At 55.1% G+C, this 23,046-nt stretch overlaps 6 protein-coding genes across 6 annotated transcripts; 4 read left to right on the top strand and 2 right to left on the bottom strand.

Moving 5' to 3' along the window:
* The first annotated feature begins 312 nt into the window (after positions 1 to 312).
* Positions 313 to 3,580, top strand: BZA05DRAFT_407923 (anaphase-promoting complex subunit 5-domain-containing protein). The gene is made up of 9 exons (XM_051484667.1): positions 313 to 468; positions 590 to 767; positions 841 to 1,416; positions 1,470 to 1,529; positions 1,584 to 2,448; positions 2,505 to 2,634; positions 2,701 to 2,802; positions 2,859 to 3,183; positions 3,245 to 3,580. The coding sequence occupies exons 2-9, from the start codon at positions 752 to 754 to the stop codon at positions 3,463 to 3,465; spliced, it is 2,295 nt and encodes a 764-aa protein (XP_051336475.1). The 5' UTR covers positions 313 to 468; positions 590 to 751; the 3' UTR covers positions 3,466 to 3,580.
* A 545-nt stretch (positions 3,581 to 4,125) lies between these two features.
* On the bottom strand, positions 4,126 to 6,779 carry BZA05DRAFT_146469 (uncharacterized protein). The gene is made up of 4 exons (XM_051478955.1): positions 5,836 to 6,779; positions 5,464 to 5,770; positions 5,320 to 5,399; positions 4,126 to 5,243 (listed from the first exon to the last, which is right to left on the bottom strand). Exons 1-4 carry the CDS (start codon positions 6,594 to 6,596, stop codon positions 4,496 to 4,498), a joined length of 1,896 nt encoding a protein of 631 aa, XP_051336476.1. The 5' UTR covers positions 6,597 to 6,779; the 3' UTR covers positions 4,126 to 4,495.
* A 528-nt stretch (positions 6,780 to 7,307) lies between these two features.
* Positions 7,308 to 13,423, bottom strand: BZA05DRAFT_407929 (uncharacterized protein). Its single transcript, XM_051484668.1, has 15 exons — positions 12,331 to 13,423; positions 11,771 to 12,273; positions 11,507 to 11,711; positions 11,376 to 11,444; positions 10,771 to 11,319; positions 10,383 to 10,711; positions 10,195 to 10,324; positions 10,003 to 10,134; positions 9,256 to 9,945; positions 8,902 to 9,196; positions 8,561 to 8,838; positions 8,202 to 8,503; positions 8,013 to 8,127; positions 7,883 to 7,952; positions 7,308 to 7,750 (listed from the first exon to the last, which is right to left on the bottom strand). The coding sequence occupies exons 1-15, from the start codon at positions 13,111 to 13,113 to the stop codon at positions 7,515 to 7,517; spliced, it is 4,686 nt and encodes a 1,561-aa protein (XP_051336477.1). The 5' UTR covers positions 13,114 to 13,423; the 3' UTR covers positions 7,308 to 7,514.
* A 2,612-nt stretch (positions 13,424 to 16,035) lies between these two features.
* On the top strand, positions 16,036 to 18,796 carry BZA05DRAFT_146537 (uncharacterized protein). Its single transcript, XM_051478956.1, has 6 exons — positions 16,036 to 16,759; positions 16,839 to 17,020; positions 17,089 to 17,258; positions 17,319 to 17,531; positions 17,592 to 18,160; positions 18,220 to 18,796. Exons 1-6 carry the CDS (start codon positions 16,242 to 16,244, stop codon positions 18,398 to 18,400), a joined length of 1,833 nt encoding a protein of 610 aa, XP_051336478.1. The 5' UTR covers positions 16,036 to 16,241; the 3' UTR covers positions 18,401 to 18,796.
* On the top strand, positions 18,714 to 20,396 carry BZA05DRAFT_146565 (phosphoadenosine phosphosulfate reductase). The gene is made up of 3 exons (XM_051478957.1): positions 18,714 to 19,354; positions 19,416 to 19,977; positions 20,033 to 20,396. Exons 1-3 carry the CDS (start codon positions 19,192 to 19,194, stop codon positions 20,238 to 20,240), a joined length of 933 nt encoding a protein of 310 aa, XP_051336479.1. The 5' UTR covers positions 18,714 to 19,191; the 3' UTR covers positions 20,241 to 20,396.
* Positions 20,326 to 22,918, top strand: BZA05DRAFT_407937 (uncharacterized protein). Its single transcript, XM_051484669.1, has 3 exons — positions 20,326 to 20,852; positions 21,248 to 21,393; positions 21,496 to 22,918. The coding sequence occupies exons 1-3, from the start codon at positions 20,782 to 20,784 to the stop codon at positions 22,758 to 22,760; spliced, it is 1,482 nt and encodes a 493-aa protein (XP_051336480.1). The 5' UTR covers positions 20,326 to 20,781; the 3' UTR covers positions 22,761 to 22,918.
* Positions 22,919 to 23,046: the final 128 nt, after the last annotated feature.

Raw genomic sequence — 23,046 nt, forward strand, 5'->3', positions numbered from 1 at the left:
TACTTCTATGCTAATTAATGAGACATTGTTCGTATGGTTCTTGCGAACAGCCTACAGGTCTTTCGTACGGATGAACTTCCCATTGTTCACTGAAGCGACGAGAAGAGCTGCCACTGCAGTGGCAATAGATATTTCTCGGATATTTAGCTGCAGACGAGGGCCCGGTAAGTACCATTGGATGGTGACTGCTGAGACGACTGGTTGAGTGCCGGCTGTTGGTGGGAGGACATCGTATTGAATGGATGTCAACACTGCAGAGGCAGGTGGTCGCACCCCGCCCGCTCTACTGCATTTTAGCAATGGTGTCGCATACATACTTCGGTGCTCTACATGCAGGGTCGGCAGCTGGTACCTGCTTTACAGTGCGAACCCAACTGCTTGCGAGAGCGCCAGTTCTGCCGCCACGCTGCTGTCGGGATTGGCAAGGTACTGAGGCCGCTGGGTTGGACAGGTCGGTACGGTTTACTCGTATGCAACTCCGCCGCTGCTACATTGGCCGCCACATCACTACCCCGCACACCCGCACATTGGCTAACTAGCATCCATCGCCGGCCGGCCATCCCGCCTGCTGGATCTGCCGAGAGAAAAGCTCCCCGCCACTAGTCCGATCCGTTAGTTCCGCCCACCCCTCCACAGCCAGTCCTTCACGTCTCCTCGCGCTTCCCCCCACACACGCGTTTCCTCACGACACATCGCGTTTATCCCTCACGTGCTCCCTCGCGCGCGTCTCCCCTCTACGTCATCCCCCACCATGTCGCGATATCTCAGTGAGTTCGCGCTTACCGATGTGCGCGGCGGCACCACCACCACCACCAAGACTGACATGACTACGCACCACAGCACCGGGAAAGATCGCGCTTATCGCGCTGGTCCGAGAATATGCCGACCACAAGTTCCCGAACCCGGCGATCATGCCGGTGCTCGGCTTCGTGCTGAAGCACCTGAACCGGCCGACGGATGCGTCAACGTTCAACCTGACGCCGGAGGACCTGATCGCAGCGACCGTAAACTACCAGAGCTCCGTCGTCGGCCGCACGGTGCTGGACCTCCTCGTGATCGATCTGTGGAACATCAACTGTCTCGACGCGCTCAACACGTTCTTCCAAGAACTACGGATGTACCATCAGCGGCCTGTGGGTGCGCCGCCTGGCATCGACGTCAAACGCAGGCTGATTGCTGATGCCTCCCCGCTCGGAATGTTCCTGAGAAGGTCCCTGCTCGAGTTCGAGAAGCTGCAGTTTCACGAGATCAACTCGCTGTGGTACGCCTTTGCGAGGTTCCGCGAACCTACCTTTCCCCTGTGGAAGCTGCGCCCGCATGGTGGTGGGATCAGCGCGGACGTCAACCTGAGGGGGACCGCGCTGGATGATCCGCTCGTGAGGAATGTGTATATGGGGCATGAGAAGGGGACTAAGTGTAAGCTGTTTGTCTCCGGATCGCATGGCGTTGGTTTGCTGAATGCGGGTTAGATACTGTGTCTACGGAGGAGATCGAGAGACTTCTGGAGTTCCAGGTTGAGTTGATGCAGAGTATGCCGACGAGTCCCTCCCGCCTGCTTGCCCACCTGCTGACCTCTCAACTAGAACTGGGATCGCGAGTATCGGATGACACGCAGCAGCGATTGCGCGACATGATCTCGACGTGCGTTCCCGCCTCGCATCTCCGGCACTACGTCAACTTCCTGAACTCCTGGCGATCCGGCGACTACCCCGGTGCGTTCGACAGCCTGCACCGGTACTTCGACTACACCATGCACACGCGAGACCGAACATACTACCAATACGCCCTTTTGAACCTCGCCATCCTACAGGCCGACTTCGGTTGCCACCGGGAGTCGGTGCTGGCAATGCAGGAGACCATCAATGCCGCGCGCGAAACGAAAGACATGGCGTGCCTCAACTTCGCGCTCTCCTGGCTGTACCACTTCCACCGGGCGCATCCACAAGACTGTCCAGAGGTGATAGCGGCGCGTATGGAGCGAGAATCGCTCTCCTTGCTGAAGCTAAAAGCGAAAGAGTGGGGAATGGACCACCTTTTATCGATGGCGTACCTCTCGGAGACGCGGCAGATCCTGCTATGCGGCGAATCGATCCCGTCAGCGTTCGAGAGCCTCCTGCGGAGCTCGCACATCAACACCACGCGGCAGATCCGCAACGCCACCGGCTCCCAAATCTTGCTGCAGTCCACGCTGTGGAGTCGTCTCGGCGTCACCCAGTGCGCGTGGATTAGCTGCGAGGCGTTCCTGGCGAAGTACCGTGGTTGCTCGCCCGCCGAGGATCTCGCCGTCGCCCTATGCAAGAGCGCGTATATACTCTCAATGCGCGGCCGCTTCGAGGAGGCGTTTGATCGCCTCGATCAGATCTCGCCTGAGTCTCTGAGGTCACTCAAGATTAACCAGTACTGGACCGCGTACTCGGCGCTCATTAAGCTAAGACGCGCTGTGCACAGGTATACCTACCATTTCGTATGGCGGGGAGAAGATGCTGACTACAATCTAACCTTAGAGACGAAGTCGCGGGTGCCGAGTTGTTGCTGCAACAGCTCACGGCGGCGGAGCAGATGGAGCAGGATTGTCGCCTCGAGATATCGGTGACTCGCATCGAGTTTCTGATGAGGCTGGGGAATTTCACGTCGGTACGTGCTGCTTCTTGTCATGACATGCATACAGCAATTCTGACGAGTGATACTTGTGATACATAGGCCCTAGCGAACTGCGAGCAGGTGTACGACGACCTTGTGCGAAACGACTCGGACGCCTATAACCGCGTACGGCTGATAATCATGAAAGCGGAGATCTTTGTGGTTCGTACCTCCTGCTTGCTTAGCTCTCACTCGGTAGCCTATTAACCCCCCCGTAGAAAATGGGCCGGCACTCTCGTGGCCTCTCGATCGCGATCCACGCAGGATCCACCGCCTGGCGCGCACGGTTCATGCCAATGCTGTACCAGGCGTTCACGGTGATCGCGGGGATCTTCGTGCACCTGGAGGAGTACGAGGCGGCGTACCAAATGCTGGACGGGATCATGCCGCAGATCCTGGAGTGCGAGGACTCATTCCTGACTGCGGTTGCGTTCGGCGTTCTCGCTGACGGCCAGGTCGGCCGCGCTGGCACGAGTAACAGTAGTACCTGGAGAGAACAGTGTCTCAATAAGGCGCTGGGGTATTTGGATCGCGCTTTCCTGGGTAGCCCCCCTCTTCCCCCACACCCCCACGACCCCCAGCGGGAAGGGCTGATGAAGAATAGAGTACTCGCACATGCAAGACGTTCCCGGCCAGAAATCGACCATCAGCAAGAAGATACGCATACACAATTTCCTCGAGAACCGTGCGCTCCGCGACGACGCGGTTAAGATATACAGACAGATCGAGCGCGATCAGGATGAGCGCAAGAATTTGCCGCCGCCTATTCCGTCGCCGAAGCAGGCGGGGAGAGATGCGGGGTTGGGTGCTGGTAGGCGTGCTTGATTAGATTGGAGGGCAGCAAGGGCAGGAGGGCAGGAGGGCATGATGGCAATAGAAGCGCACTTTACTATGATAGATGGGGAGTAAATCACTTGATACCAATTTACTGTTTTTTTCCGCAACTTTCCTTAGGTACTCGATCCGACCCGAATGAGTGAGAATGAGAGATGTGTGAAAACAGACAGACAGAAACAGACAGACAGAACCCTCCCTCGTGCGTGAATTTTCTAATGTACATAAAATACAAGTAAACGGACCAAACGACCAACGGACCAACCAACGGACCAACCAACCAGCGGACCAACGGACAGCCCAAACAGCTGGACGCCCGACCTGACCTGAATGAAAAGAGAACCTCCGCGGGGTTCGTTGGCCGGATTGACATAAATATGTACCTACCGTACCATACGGTGTCTTCGGGAAAGGCCAGGGCGGAGAGCAAGGGAAGCTATAGTACACGTCGGGCCACTTAACGAAAGTTGGTTTAGACTGTGGGCATGATTTTCTCCCTGTACGTCTATTGAAGGCACCGATAGATGGAATATGAGCCACAAAAATCCGTCAAGATTATCCATCACAAAAGTACAACAAATCATGCCCTCGAGTCCCCTCGAATCCTTCGAGTTTTTAGAACACCCGTCCGGTTTCCATCACATCACATCGTATCATCGTGTGTCCATACTAGTAGAAGATTTCATTCTCCCAGTCGTTCCGCGGACACCCCCTCCCAGCCCCGCGTAGCCGCAGCAGAGGTACTCGACACAGGTAGTAACCAGGATACATTTCGTTGCAAAAGACGTGCAAAAAGACGAGCACAAAAAAATTCGATACGATACAAAAAAATGCAAATCCGTTCGCCCGACCCCAAAGGAAAAATATTGGAAAAAATGGAAAAAAAAAGGGAAAAAAAAGGGAAAAAGGAAAAAAGGAAAAGATGGGGAAAAAAACAAGTGACAGAGAACCCAGCCCAAGCCATGTTTTACACTTTCGCGCAATCTAACCGTATCCGCAGTATCCGCGGTATCACCTCACATCAAGCCTTGGTATTGACGCGGCTCTTCTTCTCCGTGGGTTTTTTCAACACCGAACCCGAAGGCCTTCTCTTTCTGGGAGCACTGGCCGCGTTCGGTTTGGAAGCGGGCTTGGTAGTAATGGTGGTATTGATAGTGACGGGGGATTTGACCTCGTTACAACTACCGTTCATGTTGGCCATAGGTTTGGAATCCATCGCGAAGGCCGACTCGACATCGGCAAACATGGAGTGGCTGGACATGTCATCCCAGTTGAGCCCATCACCGTTGGTGTTGACCGGAGCTTGAGAGCCCCTGGGTCGCCTGGTCGTCCCGAGAATGTCGCTAGTAAGCTGCTCCAGCGTCACGGGCCCGAAACCTGTATCGAGTGCCGGGTCCAACGGTAAGATCCCAGATACCGGCGACTGGTCGGCCGAGCCGGGAATCCCATCACTCACAGGGGTCTCGATGCATCCAACCTGCTCCGAGGGAGTAAGAGGCTCGATCCAGTTTGCGGCAAGATGCTCGTTCATCAGATTGTTTACGATGAACGCGGTAGAGTCGGCTTTAGTAGGCTGTGGTGGTGGCTCCTGCATAGCCATGGCCATCGCCGGATCCACCATTGACAGCTGTTTATCGGAGTAGTGGTCCTCATCCACGTCCTCTTCCCCGTACGACTCTTCTTCCGCCGTAACGGACTCGGACTTGACCTGTCGTGGGCGCGCCTTGAAACCGGCAGACTCGTATCGGTCCGGGAAAGCGTTACGAAACCTAACCCACGTCACCGATTAGGTAAATCGGACTACCATAGAGTACCCGAACGAACGAATGAACTGAGAAACCATACCGATCGCGCAGATCCGTGCTTCGTCGATGAGCGAGATGTAGCGCAGGATCGCCCTGGATTCTGCTCCAGGACGGACCGTACTGGGTAAGCCAATGAGTTAGCTGTATTCCCCACGGACGCGATCCGATGCGGTCGGACACATACGATCTGGAATCCCTGCAAGAGGCGATGGTCCTCCTCTGCCGTAAACTCGCGTCGCTCCCTGCGTGCCACCTTGGGGAAACGGTCGCTGATGCCGAGCCCCTTCAGGACTTCGGCGTGGTGCAATTCCGTCTTTGTAACCTTCCGCCGACCGCGTTCCGGCTGTTGGGTCGGCGCCGGCCCGAGCATAGTGTGCATGTGACCGACTTCCACCAATGCTTCCATCCCCTCCTGGGTGGCTTCGAGCTTGACCTGCTGTTCGGCGAGCATGGCGTCTTTCCGGTACTCCTTCGGGAAACATGTGCGAAAACTGTGGTCACATCAGCTAGCTGTCATAGGTGAGGGATAACACGTGGCTGGGGGATCAACGCATACCGGTCCTTCAAGTCCACAGCTGACCGGTCGTCAAACTTGTACTTGGGGTCATCCAGGACCTTCTTCCAATTTCCCACGCCGTGCTCGCGACATCCGATGATGAGATCGTTGGTTTCCTGCTCGGTCCACTTCCGTCGCATGCGTCGTCTCTTTCCCTGCTTCTTCTTCTGTTGCCCTTGCTGCTGATCCTGCTGCTGATCCTGTTGCTGCTGCTGTTGGTACTCATGTTGCTGTTGTTGCTGCTCTTGCTGCTGCTGCTCCTGCTGGCGCTGAGAACGTCTAGTAACAGGCGAGGACTGCTGCAGCGGCGACGACTGTTGCGGCGGCTGCGACGCCCCAGCCTGCTGTAGCTGTGTCTGAAGCGAAGGGTGGTAACCGTGCTGCAGCGGGGGTTCGGCAGCTTTCGGCGGCGTGATGATGGGCGGGTACGCTAGCGGAACGGGAGAGGATTGAGTATCGCCGGTCGAAATCTGGTGGTGGTCGTCTGTCTGGTCATTCTGCAGCTGGTGGTGCTGTTGGTGGTGAAGCTGTTGGTGGTGCTGCTGGTGCTGCTGCTGTTGCTGGTGGTGCTGCTGGTTGTTCTGCTGTTGCTGCTGTACGGGCCTCCTGACGGAGGTGTAAGCATCCCGCTGCGGCGAGGACGCGGCGGGCTCGAGCGGGAGGGGGCGGTTGCGAAGCGGGTAGGGGGAGGCGTTCTCGAGCGGCGGGAGATTGAGAGCGGCCAGGAGGTGTGACGTGATCTGGGTCGGAGTATCCAACATCGCGCTGGGGCGTGTCGTCCGAGCACGGTATCGGCGGGCGGGTGTGTGGGAGTGTGGGTGTATGTGGGGATGTATTTTTGGAGGGTGGAAAGAGAGAGCTGGGTGCCGCCGCGGATGGGACAAGGGTTGGGGTTGTGTGGCGGAGAGTCGTTCACCTTCACTTCACGTTTCGGGTAATCCGTGTGTGTGGATGAAATGAGAAAACGCAGAAACGTCACCAAACGTGAAGAACGAGAAGCTGCAGGCCGAGAACTGGGATGCACTGTGGCGCGGGTTTCTAGCCTCACGTCGCTCTGGGATGCTCTGTGGCGTTCCTGGACCCAGGTCGCCTTTCAAGTTGGCTGGCCGTGACTCCGGAGAGTTGCACACCTAACCCTATCGCGGGGAGTTTACTGCACTACGAAGTACCTATGGAGCGCACGCTGTCTTTTTACTTTATCCCCGAAAGTTCCGAGATAGGGTTCTTGTTAGGTTTCGCTCGAGTAGGTAGAAGCAATATGGTGAGATCGTAACAATCCGAATATCTTCAAAGACAGCGAGAAGTTACCAGCAGAAACCCTTCCCAGCGTGCACACCCAATGATGGTCTAACCCAGACACAGTTGATGTCCACCAGTAAAGTCGCTCCTGCTGCCCATCTTCTGGACAGACCAGCCATAGGTTTCTACAAACCAGTCATCACTTTCGATGATCCAGCCAATGCGGCCATTGTGTTCGACAAACCGGAACAACCATCATTCTACAACCCAACCAACGCTCTACTTTCTATGAATACACGCATAAAAGTACATACACATCATGCCGGGTATATATCCAACCATCCCTATGAGAAAAAAGAAACGAATCAAAGAAAAAACTGAGTATCCTCCTCAACCGACCAACCGACAGCCCACCGACCAACCCACCCACCCTATTGAATCTAAAACCTCCTAGTCCTGAACAACACCAAACTGATGCTGACATCGTTCTCGCCGATGTTTGGCGTGGGTTCAGCCAGACGCTCCCACGGCTTGACCGAGAACTCGGTCAGTCGCCCTCTCTGCAGCGCCTTGAGGGTTTCTGCGCCCTCGTCAGCTCCGGTCAGGAACGACGACATCGGCACACGCTTTCCCTTGTTCTCGCGCTTGAGCTGTAGCCGGGTTTCTTCCGGAAGTCCTATAGGGGTGTGGTTAGTGAATGGACGTGGAAACTCGCAGCGAGCTCAGCCGATTGCGGGCATGCTCTCTCACTCCAACACAGCTTGCCCGGATACCAGATGCCTGAACCGGAATAGGTGGAGCTACGTACCATCGCAAAAGCTCTCAGCAAGTGAAAGCACCAGCTCGAAATATGCTTCGTCCTTTCGTATAACCTCATGCTTTTGGCCACACATTGATTAACGACGGGACGGAAGACCGGGATAGATGACACCACAAACCTTGAGTAGGATACACAATTTCCTGAGCATGCGCGCTTGGTCCGTCGACGAAGTTACCTTTCCCGGGACGAAGGAGACCCGATGTATCGTCAAGAACGTCATGAAGAGCACAAACCTATCCGAATCCGTCGCCGACATCAGTATTTGACACATGGAGCAACGAGCAACGAGCAAAAAAGCAAAGCTCACCAGCAACGGAATTCTCCGTAGGATTCGTGATTCCACCACGACACTCCGAGCGTATCTTCGTCGCGCGTTGACGATAGGATGAGCAGCAGCTTGTACATCCGCTCGATGAGCAGAGACGACATGTATTCGCGCTCGACCGCCTTACAGGAGACCGTAGATTGCACGATCGAGAGGAAAGCATGCGCGAGCGACTCGCCCGTGGCGTGGGTGTGGGCAAGAGGCAAGTCGAGTGTTTCTACCAGCCTGGGCGTGCAAAAAAAGGTTCTCCAATCCAGGAATAACTCTTCGACGTCGGCCCGAATCTAGAATGTCGCGGACCAGGTTAGCGAGGATCGGATGTGACTGGGACGACCTCATACCTGAGCAGCCCTGTCTTTGTCGAGCACCGTCACGAGTTCGGTACAAGTCCTGCGTCTGGAGCTGGATGCCGAGGCTATACCCCTAATAAATGGCCTGGCGATCGTATTCGAGACGCGTGCCCCAGATTTCAGATCGGGGCCGCCGAAGGACGTGGAATCGATGAGCTCCGCTTTCAGTATGATCCGCAGCTTCAGTTTGCAGAGTCCTATGGAGAAATCATTTGCCAGATCGAGGAGTCGGCCCACTTGTACGTGGGCATCGACCTCCGCATTATCGTCTGTGATTTTATCGTGTGAGTAACGGAGAGGAATCGTGGGTGCGGTGGGAGCGTTGTTCAAACCATTGCAATCGTTGTCGTCTAAGAGGTTATCTAAAAGTAGCTGTAGCCACCATAGATGTGTAGGTTGTAAGAGAGGCTCAACGAGCTGTGTCCTCAGGAGATCCGGTTTCTGTACCACCAGCTTCCTCAGAACCTCGAGGGAAGAAACCGAAGACAGCAGACGGAGTGTGTATCGGTGCAACTCCTCGGATTGCGACGTTGTGCAGAGAACGATGACATCGCGGAACATCGCCAACAAGAGGTGTGCGGAAGTCGCAATGAACGATTTGCGCCGGCGTTTGAGGGTGTACATGTCCTGCGCCTCGATTAGCATACGAACATCAGGTGAAGGAGGGCAATTGGGCAATCTCCTACCTGGGCGGAAAGCAGGGTTGCAAAGGGATTTTCGTGGACGATCAGTTCGAGAACCATGGCGAGAAACATACCGGCGTCGAAAGCATTTACCGACTGGAACTCGACCATAAGCTGTGGCGAAAAGTCGGATAGAGAATGAAAACATACCTCGTCGCGTTTCTGCAAGAGCATCGTCAACGCGATGCCGACCAACATCTCAATCCTGAGACAGGATCCAGCAACCATGCTCGAGAGAGCTCGAAACAGCGGTATCCGGTTGTGGCATGTTTTCATGCGGGTTATCCAGCGCCGCAAAAGCTCATCGAAGAAGCTCGCGTCGAAAGATCTCAGCTTCAACAAGCCCCTGGTCGCAGAGCAGATGTGCAGCTGCTGTTTCTCCGGATCACTGAACGAGGCCTCCAGCGAGAAAACGGTGGTTTCAAAGATCCGAGACATGTTCGGCTTGTCAATGACCGCACGACTCTTCCACAGCCGATCAATCTCTTCGTCGTCGGCCATGCCGATGTCCATGAATCCGGACTCTAGAGACTGTTCAACCGTAGCTCGAGGATGTTGCACGTCATACGAAGCGAGCGCATGTTGCAAGTCGAACCGCATACCACCTTCGGTCCCAGTGACGGATAGCAGCTCCAGAAAGGAAGCCAGGAAATGTCTGTTGGTAGGCGCTCTTCGCGACTGCAGCTTCTTGAACTTCACGTCCGGAAAATCAGCTGGATGGTCAAACGGTTTCCTCGTGCGAGCACTTACCCCCTGGAACAATTTCCGCTCCAAATCCTCAACTGGGTGGAGCGCAGAAATTGCCTCGAGATTGAAATTGATGGTCTCGGCAGTCATGGCAAGGATGGCTGCGTTGTCAGAGCCGACCAAGATGTGGATTACCTGCATCGCTCGTCAAAACCCTGTACCACAAAAACACGCTTTCAACCCGGACACACTTACCTCGACCAAAACCGCGATATCGCCGATTTCCTCCAAGACCTGTCGAATGAAAGCCACCTGCGCCGTCGACAACACGTTCACACTCGGCTCAATGGCAGAAACTTTGCCACGCCAGCTGTCTCGAGCATATCTGCAATCATGTACCATCAGCATGGGGGATTGCCGCAGTGCTGGAGTAAATAACATACCGCTGCTGCTCCGTCACAAGCATCAGAAGGTTTGATTTGATCCACATCCCCACCACGGATTTAGAAGCCCGCGTCAGGCCGCGGATCTTCTTGAGCTCGTTCGGTTTCAACGTCATGTAGCGGGAACCCCTATGGCCATTCTGTAGGAGACCCGACATCTGAAACACTCCGCGACTAGAAATTATCTCCATGACCTCTGCCGCCGCATCGTCCTCTTCCTGACAGTCGAACGAGCGTTCGCTCAGCAAGATCCTGCGCAAGTTCCTCAGCGGCGGTGCGGTCAGATGTACGGGAATCTCAGCCAACAGCCGCAGGTAGCACGGGCAGCTCTGCGATATGTGTCAGCTTTGGTCCGGCCAATGCGAGATAGCGATCGAGTGGCTCCTACCTCGTCCAACACTGCCACCTTGGAAAGGCCCCCTTTGGCGATGAGCCATCGCATGTAAAAGGCGACCGAGAAGTAGCCTGTCCGTACCAGTTCCGCAACTAGAAGGTAAACATCATACTTCTTGACCTTTGTGTGGACATCCAACTTGAGTAGGAATTCCTGGATCGCGATTTGTATTTGCACTCCGTCCGTCGACGCGAATCGCAGCAAATTGGCCGCTATGTGCACCCTGTGAGTCCCAGTTCTGAGTGGTGTGACAGCCCATTCGAGTATGAAGGGAACAAGCTCGGTGCTCGATAACAGAGCAACAAGATGTGTGTATATCGCGTGAGTGTCGAACGGCGTCTTGATGTTGTCCAAGAACACCACTGCCTTCTGTCGACCGGATGCCGTGGCTGGGAGCTTCTCCAACCCATCGAAGTATCTGTTGCGTAGGGTCACATTCCGCAAGCATTCATCGATGCCGCTGATGCTGCAATCCACCAAAGCCGGGACTCCCCGGAGCCGATTGAATCCTATGATCGATTCCCGGTGGGAAAGGAGGATGTTCTATCACGTTAGCCGAATTTCCGGTATACACATTCACCGGAGGTACTCGAGCTTACAGAAGCCATAACGGAAAGTCGCCGTAGCAGCGGTATCATGTACGATTCGTCGAAACGCCGGGCTTCAGCCTGTACCCCATCTGTTTAGCTGTGTCGCGTCCGGATCCGTGCACGGAGGTTGTATCACATACCTCCTCGGCCTTAACAAGCAAGATTTCAGCAAATCGTTTCGCAAACCGTCTCAGTTTCATGAGGTCATCCCAGAACGCAGTAGCTATAGGGAAAGCTAGAGGTAGTACGTCCAGCGAGCAGGAAGCAAAAAACGAAAGGAACCACTCCAGAAAGAGTGCCCGGTCAAGCAAGAGTTCCGCGTAAAGATGAACGACCAGACGTATGCTGCGGATTCGGTCAGTCGGCGGCTCCGAAGCAGAAAATTCTCGAGGATAGGATCATACGAGTATACCATCCGAGGCCGCCAAAGGTTATCGTCGATAACATCGCACGCCCCGATCGTCTTCTCCAGGAACTGTGTTACTTGGACGGTCCATTCCCGGATCCATTTCGCCTCACCCCCCACCGCCAGCGACCCCACGCCCCTCCGCCTCAATCCTCGGAGTTCGTTGGCTCCGACACACCGGACAAACCATACCGCCCGAGAAGTGGGGATCTTCTTGGAGGCACATTGATCGAGCAGCGAAGGGCCCTTCAAACCGTGAGGTATGGTCCGAGATAGCTTCCGCAGAGGTATGGCGGGATTCGCGAGATCGCGCAGCCATGCCTGCCGCTTGTTCTCCGGTAGCGTTACTCGGGGCGGAGGCTTGAATGTTGACGGTATGACCACCGTGCTGTACACCTGACGTTTGGTCATGATGGTCAGGTACAGGGCCGACAGTGTTTGCAGACCTGTCCGCTGCCGGAAGTACGGCGCCAGTGACGCTCGGGCGGAAGCTTGCTCAGTCTGCAGAGCTGTAAGCACCAACTCGGATTGAGAGGGCGGCAAACCGGCAAACTGTACATTGTGCTTGCCTACTAAAAGTTTGTCGTACAGTCCATTCCGTGCCTGGATGTCGGTCACCCGGTCCTCCTTGTGGTTTCCTTTCCAGGGGAAGAAGTCGCAGCACTCCGACGTCGACCCCAACAGTCTCGCGCGCGCCGAGTATCCGACGGCATGTGCCGGCGAGCAGACCACGGACTTCGGGAAGCGCTGCGCGTGGGGCGGTGGCTCCAACGTGTACGGTCTCAGCCTTTCCCTCCGAGAGGCGCCGTTACGGGTGACCTCCGTCTTCGGCGATTGCGCGTTGATGAGTGTGCGCCGGTTGGTTCGCCTCGAGTAGGCCGGTGTTCCGGGGTAACTGTTGGTGTACTGCACTCTCGACGGCTGTACGTACTCGTAAGTCGGCTCCGCCTCATCCGACAGCGGAGGAATAGTCACGAAGCGCTTCGTCTTCCGCCTCGAGTTGATGGGCGACAGCCCGGAGGACGGAAAGAATCCGCCGGGTCGGAGAACACAGGGCGTCGGTGGATCTTGCGCTGGTGGATTGGGAGTGTACGGGCCGCGCGAGTTGAAGCCGCTCGGGTCGAGGCCGTTCAGAAACCGGCCGCGCGAGTTGAGGCCGTGCGTGTAGAGGTCGGGGGTGAGGGTGCGCAGGCCGGACGAGTGCGGATCTTTGGTGTGGAGGTCTTGGGTGCTCGCGGTGAAGCCGGGGAAGACGATCGCGTTGGGCGCGGGATCGGCGGTCTGGGAGAGTCCCGCGGAACCGCCGTCGGTGTGTTCCATTACCGACGCGGCTGCCAGCATCCGAGGACAGTGAAGTGGCGCCGTGAAATGGTGCAGGTAGCTTGACGGCGCGCGGGCGAGGGAAAACCCGAGGATCGACGAGATGGACGATGCGCGCGGACGTCGAGAGGATTATGTAAACGTGAGAGAGATTGTGAAGACGTGAGAATCGCGGGAATGCAGCAGTCTACGCGTACATGTATGCGGTTAGCATGTATATTCTATATCCAGGGTGCTGCGAATCCGGGTATAAGCGTTCAGCAGTGGCCGGCGGATGAAGGTGTGTGTCCGTCTCGGTCTGTGCGTTCGCGGCGCGGGAGACAAGGATAGATGTGGATGCTTGTCGTTGGGCAATGGAGTGATCCCCGGACGTACCTATCTGCGGAGGTGGTAACCAGATGCTTGTCGTTTCGCGATGAGGATTCCTGGACGTATCTGCGAAGGGCAGTGGATGCTTGTCGACACGCGAGCGAACGGATTTCTGGACGTATGTCTGGAGGCGGTGGATGCTTGTCTTTGCCCGTTCAAATGGATTCCAGGACGTATCTCCAGAGACGGTGGAAGCATCCATTAACTTGACTTCAGATCTTCAGCTAAAAAAGGGCCCCCCTGGTCCCGGCATTTGGGCTGGCCAGACCGAGTGGCAAGCGCGCTGTCGTCATTGCTCGAGCATTTGTGCGGCTTCGATCAATGTTCCTCAGCGTTCAGTTGGCTTTAATCGTTCAGAGCTTGACGCAAGCACTCCGTAAGAGTTTGACTCAATAACTACAAGAAAGGCTGAGTTTGTCGGAATAAGCCGCAGGGTAAACATTGTGGATTGTAGGATCTCACATGCGCGGGAAGCGAAGCACTGTCTGTGGCGCCAACACAGTGGAATTGCTAGCACGTGATAAGTGCGTAACAGTTGATCGAGCCCGCCAATAGTGATCACTCTGTGTCACTCGATCGTCCATCATTTATTCTCACTCGAATACATCGCATACGGTCCCCTTTGGAATGACGTGACGCCTGACAGGCATAACTATCGTATTCTGGACAAGCTGCATGCGGAGAGTTCGCCCAGCAAGTGAAATTTAATACACACCTCTTCACAGGTGGTTTGGGGCTGTCAAGGGGTGTAAACAAGCTTATCCGCCGAGTCAAACACGTATTATCCTTGCGACAGAGTTGAACGGCTGTTCTTCACTTGTAACTTGTAAGCGAGCGGTAAGTGAAGATTAATTTTGCCCTGGTGGGTGGAATGTCAGCCACGCTCCACAACATCCACCTCGAATCGCACTTTTCGTGATATCATGCGGCGTGACTGACCAATCTCTACCGTCCCTGTCCGAAGACCGACCTGAATCTCCGGGATCGATCTTAAAGACCTCGGGGTTGGAAACACCCTGCACTAGAATTTGGTGCAGAGCACGGTAGAGGGCAAGGTTTCCATGGTGCGTTGAGCGTTCTGTACGCACGGCGCGGTAACCTTGACCACTCGGCCAGGATCTCATTTCCAAACACATCCGGTCGTCACCGGTTCCCTTCGCGACGACCATCTACGGCACGAGAATCAATCGAAAGTCTCGTAGGTACTTGTCGAGTTTTCACGGATGAAACCTGTCCAATATTTAGCCATGCTCTTTTTTAGCTTAGATCATGGATGAAACCTCACCAATCGCCGTGCACTCTTTCCTCTCTACCCAACTCTTCTTAAGGTTGAATTTCGTGGGTACGATTAGTCTATCAGCTCGTTTGTTTCCATGATGCTGCAAACCCTTCGTCGCCATGTGGAGTACCGCTTGAAACTCGCCGGCCTGCAGAGACGTCATGCTTACCGTTGTAGATGGAAGTACTAGTACCATGCAGGGCTGTCTAATTTTCCGAATGTCTGCGCGGACTTTGCCGTCTAGATAGCGCGAAATGGTGAATTACACATCATCTTGGAGTCAGGGCAAACGATGATGGAGGTGAGGTAAGGTCCACTGAGACGGCGTGCACACGAAGGTAACGATTGGGCCCAGTTTTCGAGATTCTCACTGGATTTTCGACCCACGTAGCTGCAGCCAGGTTTCACGCAGTTGCACAGCTGGAGTTTCACAAACACGGAGAAGATGCGGGTCGAATTTAAATTTCCTCTACGCCACGCCATACGGCCTAGCAGTAAATGAAAAAAAAGACCAGCAGCCTGTCAGACCTCCATCGTCGCCCACCCTCATTCCCACTGCTCATGCGAGCGGTATACAGAAACTCGGGTCGAGATCATCACCCACCCATCCCGAAGGACCGGCAAAACAGGCTTCACTCTAGGGCAACGAGGATATCGATCATCGTCCAGGTTGGAGATTCTGTGGCTCTTGTAAAGAGTTCAGATGAGACGATTTACTATAGAAATGATCCCTGAGAAAGTGTGTTAGATGTGTTCGACAGATAGATCTCGACCCGGAAGGTGGAAGTAGGGGGTTAACTCACTATGAAGTAAAATCGCATGAGGTTCGAAGGAAGGAGGGAGGGCCTCTTTTATAAAAGTTGGAGTGCGGCTCTGCGTCGGCGAAATTTTTCTTCGCCGCTAGGGCAGACTGCAGACGATAACCCGGCCGCTGCGGGCACGTGCGGCTGACGACGGCATTTGGCGGCTCAGCTTACCTGATCTACGTTCTTGTCTCGATTTCTATTGAACCACAGATTCGAGGCACTCATCGCCAGCTTAACCGAGTCTTGAATTCATGAGATCCGGAAGGCTTCGCTCGATTTCTCCACAAATACCGTACTCGGGTACACAGACCATCAACCGATGCGATAATCATTCGTGATCGGAGGTACAAATGTTGTGAACTAGGTATTTATCGTTAGAATTGACGGAGTGGCGTGCGTTCGTCGGAAACTCAACCGTACTGACGCTTTTGCTATCGTCTGCAGGACGATACCGATAGGCAAGATCGGTGGTCTCGTGAGTTGATAGCTGGAATCAGGGAAGCGCGTCCGACGGTTCGCATCTCTACCAAGCTCCCGTTCTTCGGACCCCAGGCACTATCAAGCGAGGCCGGCCCTTCCGCCAGCCCACCACACCCCACACACGCCTATACCCCGCGCGCTCTCCAATTCGGCGGCCGCTCTACCTGCCACACGGACCTTCCTTTTTTCCCCCTCTTCCGTCTTACCTCCGCGCCATGTTGTCGGAGTCTGACGCGAAACGGCTGTTCCAGCTCGCGGCGGGAGTCCGCCCGGCTTCGTGCATAGAAACCGCTAATGGTCGTGGGCTGGCCAGCGAGGACCGAGTGCGTTCGGAAATAGCAGGCCTCCTGGACGGCTGCCCGAAACGCACAACCACCTTTGCGATTGCGAAAGAACTGTCGGTCGAGGTTCGTGACGCGATAAGGCTGCTTCCGCCTGACGTCCAGTTTGGCGGCAAGTGGTGCAGGCTCGGCGAATCGGTGTTGATCGGACCAACCGAGTTCGGCCGCCTGAAGCGTCTGTTGCAGCAAGAATTGACGCAAGGCATTGTGACGGTGCGCGAGTTCGTCCAGAAGAATGAGATCGACAACGAACTGTTCTTTAAACTTTTGCCGTCGACGAAGGATGAAAGTTGGACCTGGCTCGATGCGGAGCAGACCAAAGTGTACAGTGAGAGGTACCGGGAGGATCTCAAAGATTCAATCGCTGCCCAACTGAATCGTGATCTTAAGAGGTTAGTAGTTATCTCGTCACTGGGCACACTGGACCACGGATCAAAACGAGCTGCTTCGCTGACACTGTTAATCTTCAAGCTGCATTCAGCTCTCCACATTGAGTACTGCTCCGATCTCCTTCACCAAGGGTGTCATCCGGGATCTTCTGGATACCGGCAGGGCAGATGGCTGCATTGAAGGGGACAGGTTCATGACTGGGCTTTTCCTCGAACGGCTGCAGACGTCTGCTAGGGACGAGCTGCATTCGGAGGGGGTTGTAGGTGAGTTGAACCAACGAGAATACCATCCTCTTGGAACGGTCTTTGGCTGACTACACAACTACCAACAGCCATAAGCACATTGCGGGAAGGACACATAGTTGACCCTCACAAGTGGTTCGAAGCGTTGGTCCCAGAGGTGCAACTGCTTAGCGACCACTTTGTGAGTCCGTGGATGATTGAAAACATTCGAAACACTATACAGAAGAAGGTCGGGTGGTTGCAGGTGTCGGAGATCAAGGTTTGTTTCGTGTACCCCCGAGGATGGATTACAGAACACATCACTAATCCGAACCCGCAGGATCCCAAGGGACGGTTGACAGCTAAAGACACGAATGTTTTGTGGCCAAGGTTGCTGGACTCGCTGCCAGATCTCGTTGCGGCGGAGGGCTTCGTGGTCGCCAAAAGCCTAGATGCCGAACTGCTGCAGATGAGCCGAGCGGTGGCATTGTTGCAGGCGGAAACGGACTGGCGACGAGAGGTCAAGTCGGACATGATCGGGATCGCGAGAGCGGTAGGTATTCACACCCCGCAGTTATATTTGTGCTATCAATTTGACCTCAAATTATGACAGCTCTTCCAATATTTCAGCGACAAGGCTTCCCTCCACCCCACATTGCGGTCCGCGTTCGCAAAGCGGCTTGCCTCTTCCTGTCATGCCGAGTACCAAGCGATGCTCGAGGAGCGACAGAAACTCAATGTGGATGCGGAGATGGCTACATTCCTTGACAAATTCCTCACGAGGTTCCACATCTACCGCACAGGTGTGGATGGTTTGGAGAAGTCCGTCCTCAAAAAAGAACTCACTCTCCACCTGCTACAGTGGGCGAGGTTGAACGGCGGCAAGTCGCTGGAAAAGGTTGAAGCAGCCACCAAGGATCCTAGCGAGGACCTACAGATGCTCCGCACCGTACTTCGGAGGACGGACATTGCCCGGCCGCAGGATTTACTGGCGGAGATATCGCTTGCCCTCCGGAGGTTGGAACCTGACGGCATGGAAGACATCGTTTCGAGCAGAAGGAAGGCGATGCTGGTGGGGATCTATGGGGACGTTCAGAGCTTCAAAGTGCCTTCCCTGGCGCTGCTATCGACGCTCACCCTGCTGCACGCGACCAGGTCTACCGGTATATTGAAAGTGACGGGGTAGGCACCCTCGTTTCCTCGTTTTCACCAGGCGCTAATCCGCATATTCATATACACAGCCAGCATGTCCCCAAGCTCATACATGAAGCCTTCAGTGTGGGGTTGCTGAGCGGCCCTCAGCTCGAAATAATCAAGAGGGCCAAGGTGGCAGTTATCGGGGGAGTCGCGATGACCCCCGATGACCGTGAGAAACTCCAGGCGATCGGAAAACAGTGCGTGGGGGCCTTGGGTTTACTCTAAGTGAGGGGTCGGTTGAGGGTACGTATGAACCTTCAGAGCGCCATAGCCGCCCTCCTTTCTTTTCTTTTCTCTCCTCTTCAGCCTTCAGTCAGTGTTCACGGCGTTTTTTCGTCGTGCTGTGTGCAGAATTCGTGTGACTGCCTTCTCGTGTTGCATCACGAGGATATCACTCGTGGATAACAACGGGTTCTTCTACTTTATTCCGCTGTATTCCTTCACCAGTCCGTCGTGCTTTGATGTCTTCTCTTAGGAGGAGAGGGGAATGCGATTTTGTCAGGAAGATAGTGACAGAAAAATTCAGGCTGCAGATCTCCTGAAGCGGTTTAGCGAGATGAGCACGCAATCGAAGGTCGAAATGCTACCATACGCCCTTGTACGTGTGCAATATACTTCCAGGGCCAAAACACCCAAAACACCACGAAAGATGGCGAAATCGGATGCAGCGCTACCCAGAGGGTCTGCCTCATCTTCCCGATGGCCGAACTCCCCGTTTTGTCGTGCTTACATATCCGTATTGAATGTCATATCTCCCTTTCCCCCGTGTTGCAAGCCATATCTCCCTTTTCCCCCGCCACCCCACCCACAACCGTCCGAGTCCCACTCATATACCCTCGAACGCCCTCTTGCTTTTATTGCCAGCCCACTTCGATCTCCTCATACACCATCCCAATCATCTACGTCATCTAGTTTTACGGCATATCATCCAGTACATCTAGACGCCCAGCACAGCGAGATTCAAGGAGTTGTTCAACACACGCAAACACACTTACCGCAAACAACAACATATCAACATGTCTACTGAACTCAGACACTCCATGTCTCAGGACCACGATGGTGCCGAGTCCGGTTACGATTCCGCGGGTTCCGCCTCCGTGGCCAGCTTACAGACCATCTACTTCACGCCTCCTCATCTGAAATACATCAATGCACAGCTTGCGGAGCTCGAACCCGAAGGTATTTTTTTTGCAGTGCAGCATATATGTTGAGGGATTCATGTGCTAACGTTTATATCCAGCCATCCTGCAATGGTGTCTCATGACCCTCCCCAACCTTTACCAGACCACAGCATTCGGCCTGAGCGGACTCGTCACCGTCGACATCCTCTCCAAGATCTCACCAAACAAGCCCATCGACCTGATCTTCCTGGACACCCTCTACCACTTCAAGGAGACCCTCGAGCTCGTGGACCGGGTCAAGAAGCGCTACACCAATGTCGACATCCACGTCTTCAAGCCCAAGGACTGCGAGACCGCCGAGGAGTTTGAGAGCCTGCACGGAGAGCGGCTGTGGGAGACCAGCGACAACTACTACGACTACCTCGCCAAGGTCGAGCCGGCCGAGCGGGCGTACCGCGAGTTGGAGGTCAAGGCTGTCCTGACGGGTCGTCGCCGCAGCCAGGGTGGAAAGCGGGGAGACTTGGATATTGTTGAGGTTGACGATGCGGGATTGATTAAGATCAACCCCCTCGCCAACTGGTCGTTCAAGCAGGTCAAGGAGTACATCGACAAGCACAAGGTGCCTTACAATGTCCTGCTCGACCGGGGATACAAGAGTGTCGGTGACTGGCACAGCACACAGTATGTTCTTGTCCCCAGCCGATGCATGACGACGTTTGCTGATTGAACTCCCCAGGCCCGTCAAGGAAGGTGAAGATGAGCGAGCTGGTCGATGGAAGGGTCAGGCCAAGACCGAGTGCGGAATCCACAACAAGCGATCCAAGTACGCCGAGTACCTGCGCCAGTTGGACATGCAGAAGCAGGAGCAAGCTCTGACCGAGGCACTCAAGCAAGTCGAGCTTGAGCAGAGTTCTAGTCCCTCCACCGCCGAGATTGCCGTATAGATTTGATGTTTGGACAAAAGGTTCCTTGGAGTCTCTGTTTCTTTTGGCGGTTTCGCTTGGTCGTGCAGTTTTATGTTCTGATCCGTCTGTCTCTGTGGCTTTCTTTTGCCAGGAGACTTGATTTCGTTTCTTTTGTTTCTTTTCTTTACTTTTCTTTTCTTTTCTTTTCGTTTCCTCTAGGGGTCGGCGTTAGGTGCATCGTTTTCTAGGAAGTTGTCGGGCAGAATAAAGTAGTGTTTGGGCGTTTACTCCGTGTATTTACAACGCCGATGGGTGGTGGTTGCCTGTGATGAACCTACCACCGTGCGTAACATGCAATCTTCCATTGTTTGGCACTTTCCATCTGTGACTTTGATCGTCGCCGGTCCGGCGCAGCCACTTTCTTGCACCCAGCCAAAAAAAAATCAAACAAACGACCCAATCACTTTCTTTCTTCTCTCGTTGCAACTCCCCTCTTTCGCCCCGCACCAGTCGTTCTCCAAACCCACCCTACACGAAAAAGCGCCGTCCCTGACTCGCGCGAAACTCAACCACTCACACAATGTTCCGCCTCAGATTGAAGAAGGAGAAACTCGCCGTCAAGGAATTCGCTCCAGACCTCACGGAATTGGGGTATGTACTTTTCCTTTCCTGGTGGTTTGGGTTTTGTCGGTCGCATTCGCATCTACCTACGGCGGGTGGTTTCCAGCTCTGGGTTGAGCTGTGGTAGAGCTTTGGGGGGTGCTGGGAATCGCCATCGTCATAGCCACAGCCACAGCCAGCTCAGCGTCTATGCCTTAACCGATCCCGAGAAAATCCCTCTAAACCGTTAGGGCTCGGATCCCAGGATGGCGAGCCCGAAGCCCGAATTGGAGGGGGGGATCTCGGGGATATGCGGGGAAAAGGATCGAGTGGCAAGGCGAGACATGCATAGCTGGAGGGGAGGTGGTGGTGGTGTCGTGGTGGTGTCGTGGGGTTCCCGGGCTAGGATACCTACCGCTAACATGCGGAATTCGCCACACGTGCAGAGTCTTCGTCAACGACGCCGACCAGATCCGACAGATCGAGAAGCCGGACGAGCCATGGGAATTCCATGTCCACGGCAAGCATGCCACAATGGACATGCACAAGTACAGTGAGCGCATGAATCGGCGTCGCGGAGAGGCGCTAAACGGTAATCTTCCTTCCTCGCCTACATAGCTGTCCTCGAGCTTGTAGGAAGCTCGGCGGAAGTAGTGAGGAGTGCTGTGCTGATTGCCGTGCTTCTTGTTGCTAGAATGCGTGCGCCACATCGCCCTCGAGCGACTGGCCAAGCTCAACGTCAACGTGGTGCGCCTCCCCCGCGAAGCCGTCAGCGACCCCTCCGGCATCAAGCACGTCCGCATCCTCGCGTCCTCCGGGCTCTCCGCGGCCACGCGCATCCTCTTCATCGCGCCAGACTCGGACAGCAGCGACTTGGGCATCCACTCGTACCGGCACTCGACGAGCGAAACCGTGCGCGAGGGGTGCATGCAGTCGATCGTCGAGCACGCGCAGGCGTCGGGCTACGACGGCATCGTGATTGCTAATCCGGCGGGAATCTACTGGGATCACCTCTCGCGCTCGGCGATTACCAACCAGACGTGGAAGGCCCGCGAGCTCAAGGTCGTGCAGCCGGTTTCCGGCGCCGTGTTGGATCCGGACAGTCAGCGCATCCCCGGCCACGAGAATCCCGAGAACCACATCGCGCGCGTCCTCGAGTACGTCAAGGAGCACCTGCGGCCGGAGGCGCAGGTGGATTTCGTCGCTACGGGATACACCTCGTTTGCTCTGCTGCAGGGCCTCTCGAACGACTTCGCGGCGTGGAAGCTACACGCGCACGCTGGCATCCTGGCTGAATCCGCGCACTCGATCGAGGACTTCAAGGACCACGAGCTCCGTGAGTTCGTCCGTAAGCGCTGCAGAAACTACATTCTCCACACCGAGGCACTGGGGTCCTACGTCGAGGCGAACTTCCAGCAGGCGGTGAACTGCTACTCCTGTGGTACGACCACCTACAAATCCAGTGCGGAGATCGTCCCCATCATCGAGAAGAAGATATTCGAGTACTTTGCGCGCGCCTACGAGCTCGATGCGAAAGCCGCTGGAAATGGAGGCGAGGGGGAGGGTGAGGACGAGGAGATGCTCAACAATCTCATCCCGATCATGATGGGGAAGGAGTATGGTGCTGCGCACAAGGAATGGATCAAGGAGCTGGCCAAGCTGGATCTGGGACACGAAACCCCGGGCTGGGAGGTGCCAGGTGCCGAGGTCGTCGAGGAACTGAGGAAAATGGCGGAGGAGGAGAAGAGCGTGTGGGAGAACTCGGTCAAGGTCGTTGCCAGTGACTCGGTTCCCTCCCCAGCCCGTGAGTCCAGTGCTTCTCCGTCTTTCCACGCACTGTCTGGCGCTGGAGAGCTCAACGGGAAGGAACAACCCACAGGTGCGTCTACCGCAGCTGATGCAGAGTCCACCTCTGCCCCAGCTGCACCCGCGGAAGAGCCTGTTTCGAAACAAAACTAGACGAAATAAACCAATGGAACTGGAACGGCGATGATACTACCTAGATGTTGTGCTATGTTTTTTCTCTTTTCTCGTGTGCATCTAGGACTGGATTTTAGTGAGAGAGTGTTTCGGTACGGGTAGGTTCACTGTGGTTTGTAGGAATGAGTCGTGAAATAGTCGTGATATGCTATCACCGTATCCCTGATGTGAAGAGAGTGGAATAAGTCTTGGTGTTGAGCATCAGGCTCTCTCTCTCCGTCTTGCTCGACCATCTCCCATCCACAATTTCCCATCTCGATTAACA

Source organism: Tricharina praecox (genome assembly GCF_024521635.1).
Source record: "Tricharina praecox strain CBS 144465 chromosome Unknown BZA05scaffold_26, whole genome shotgun sequence".
In the NCBI taxonomy this organism is placed as follows: domain Eukaryota; kingdom Fungi; phylum Ascomycota; class Pezizomycetes; order Pezizales; family Pyronemataceae; genus Tricharina; species Tricharina praecox.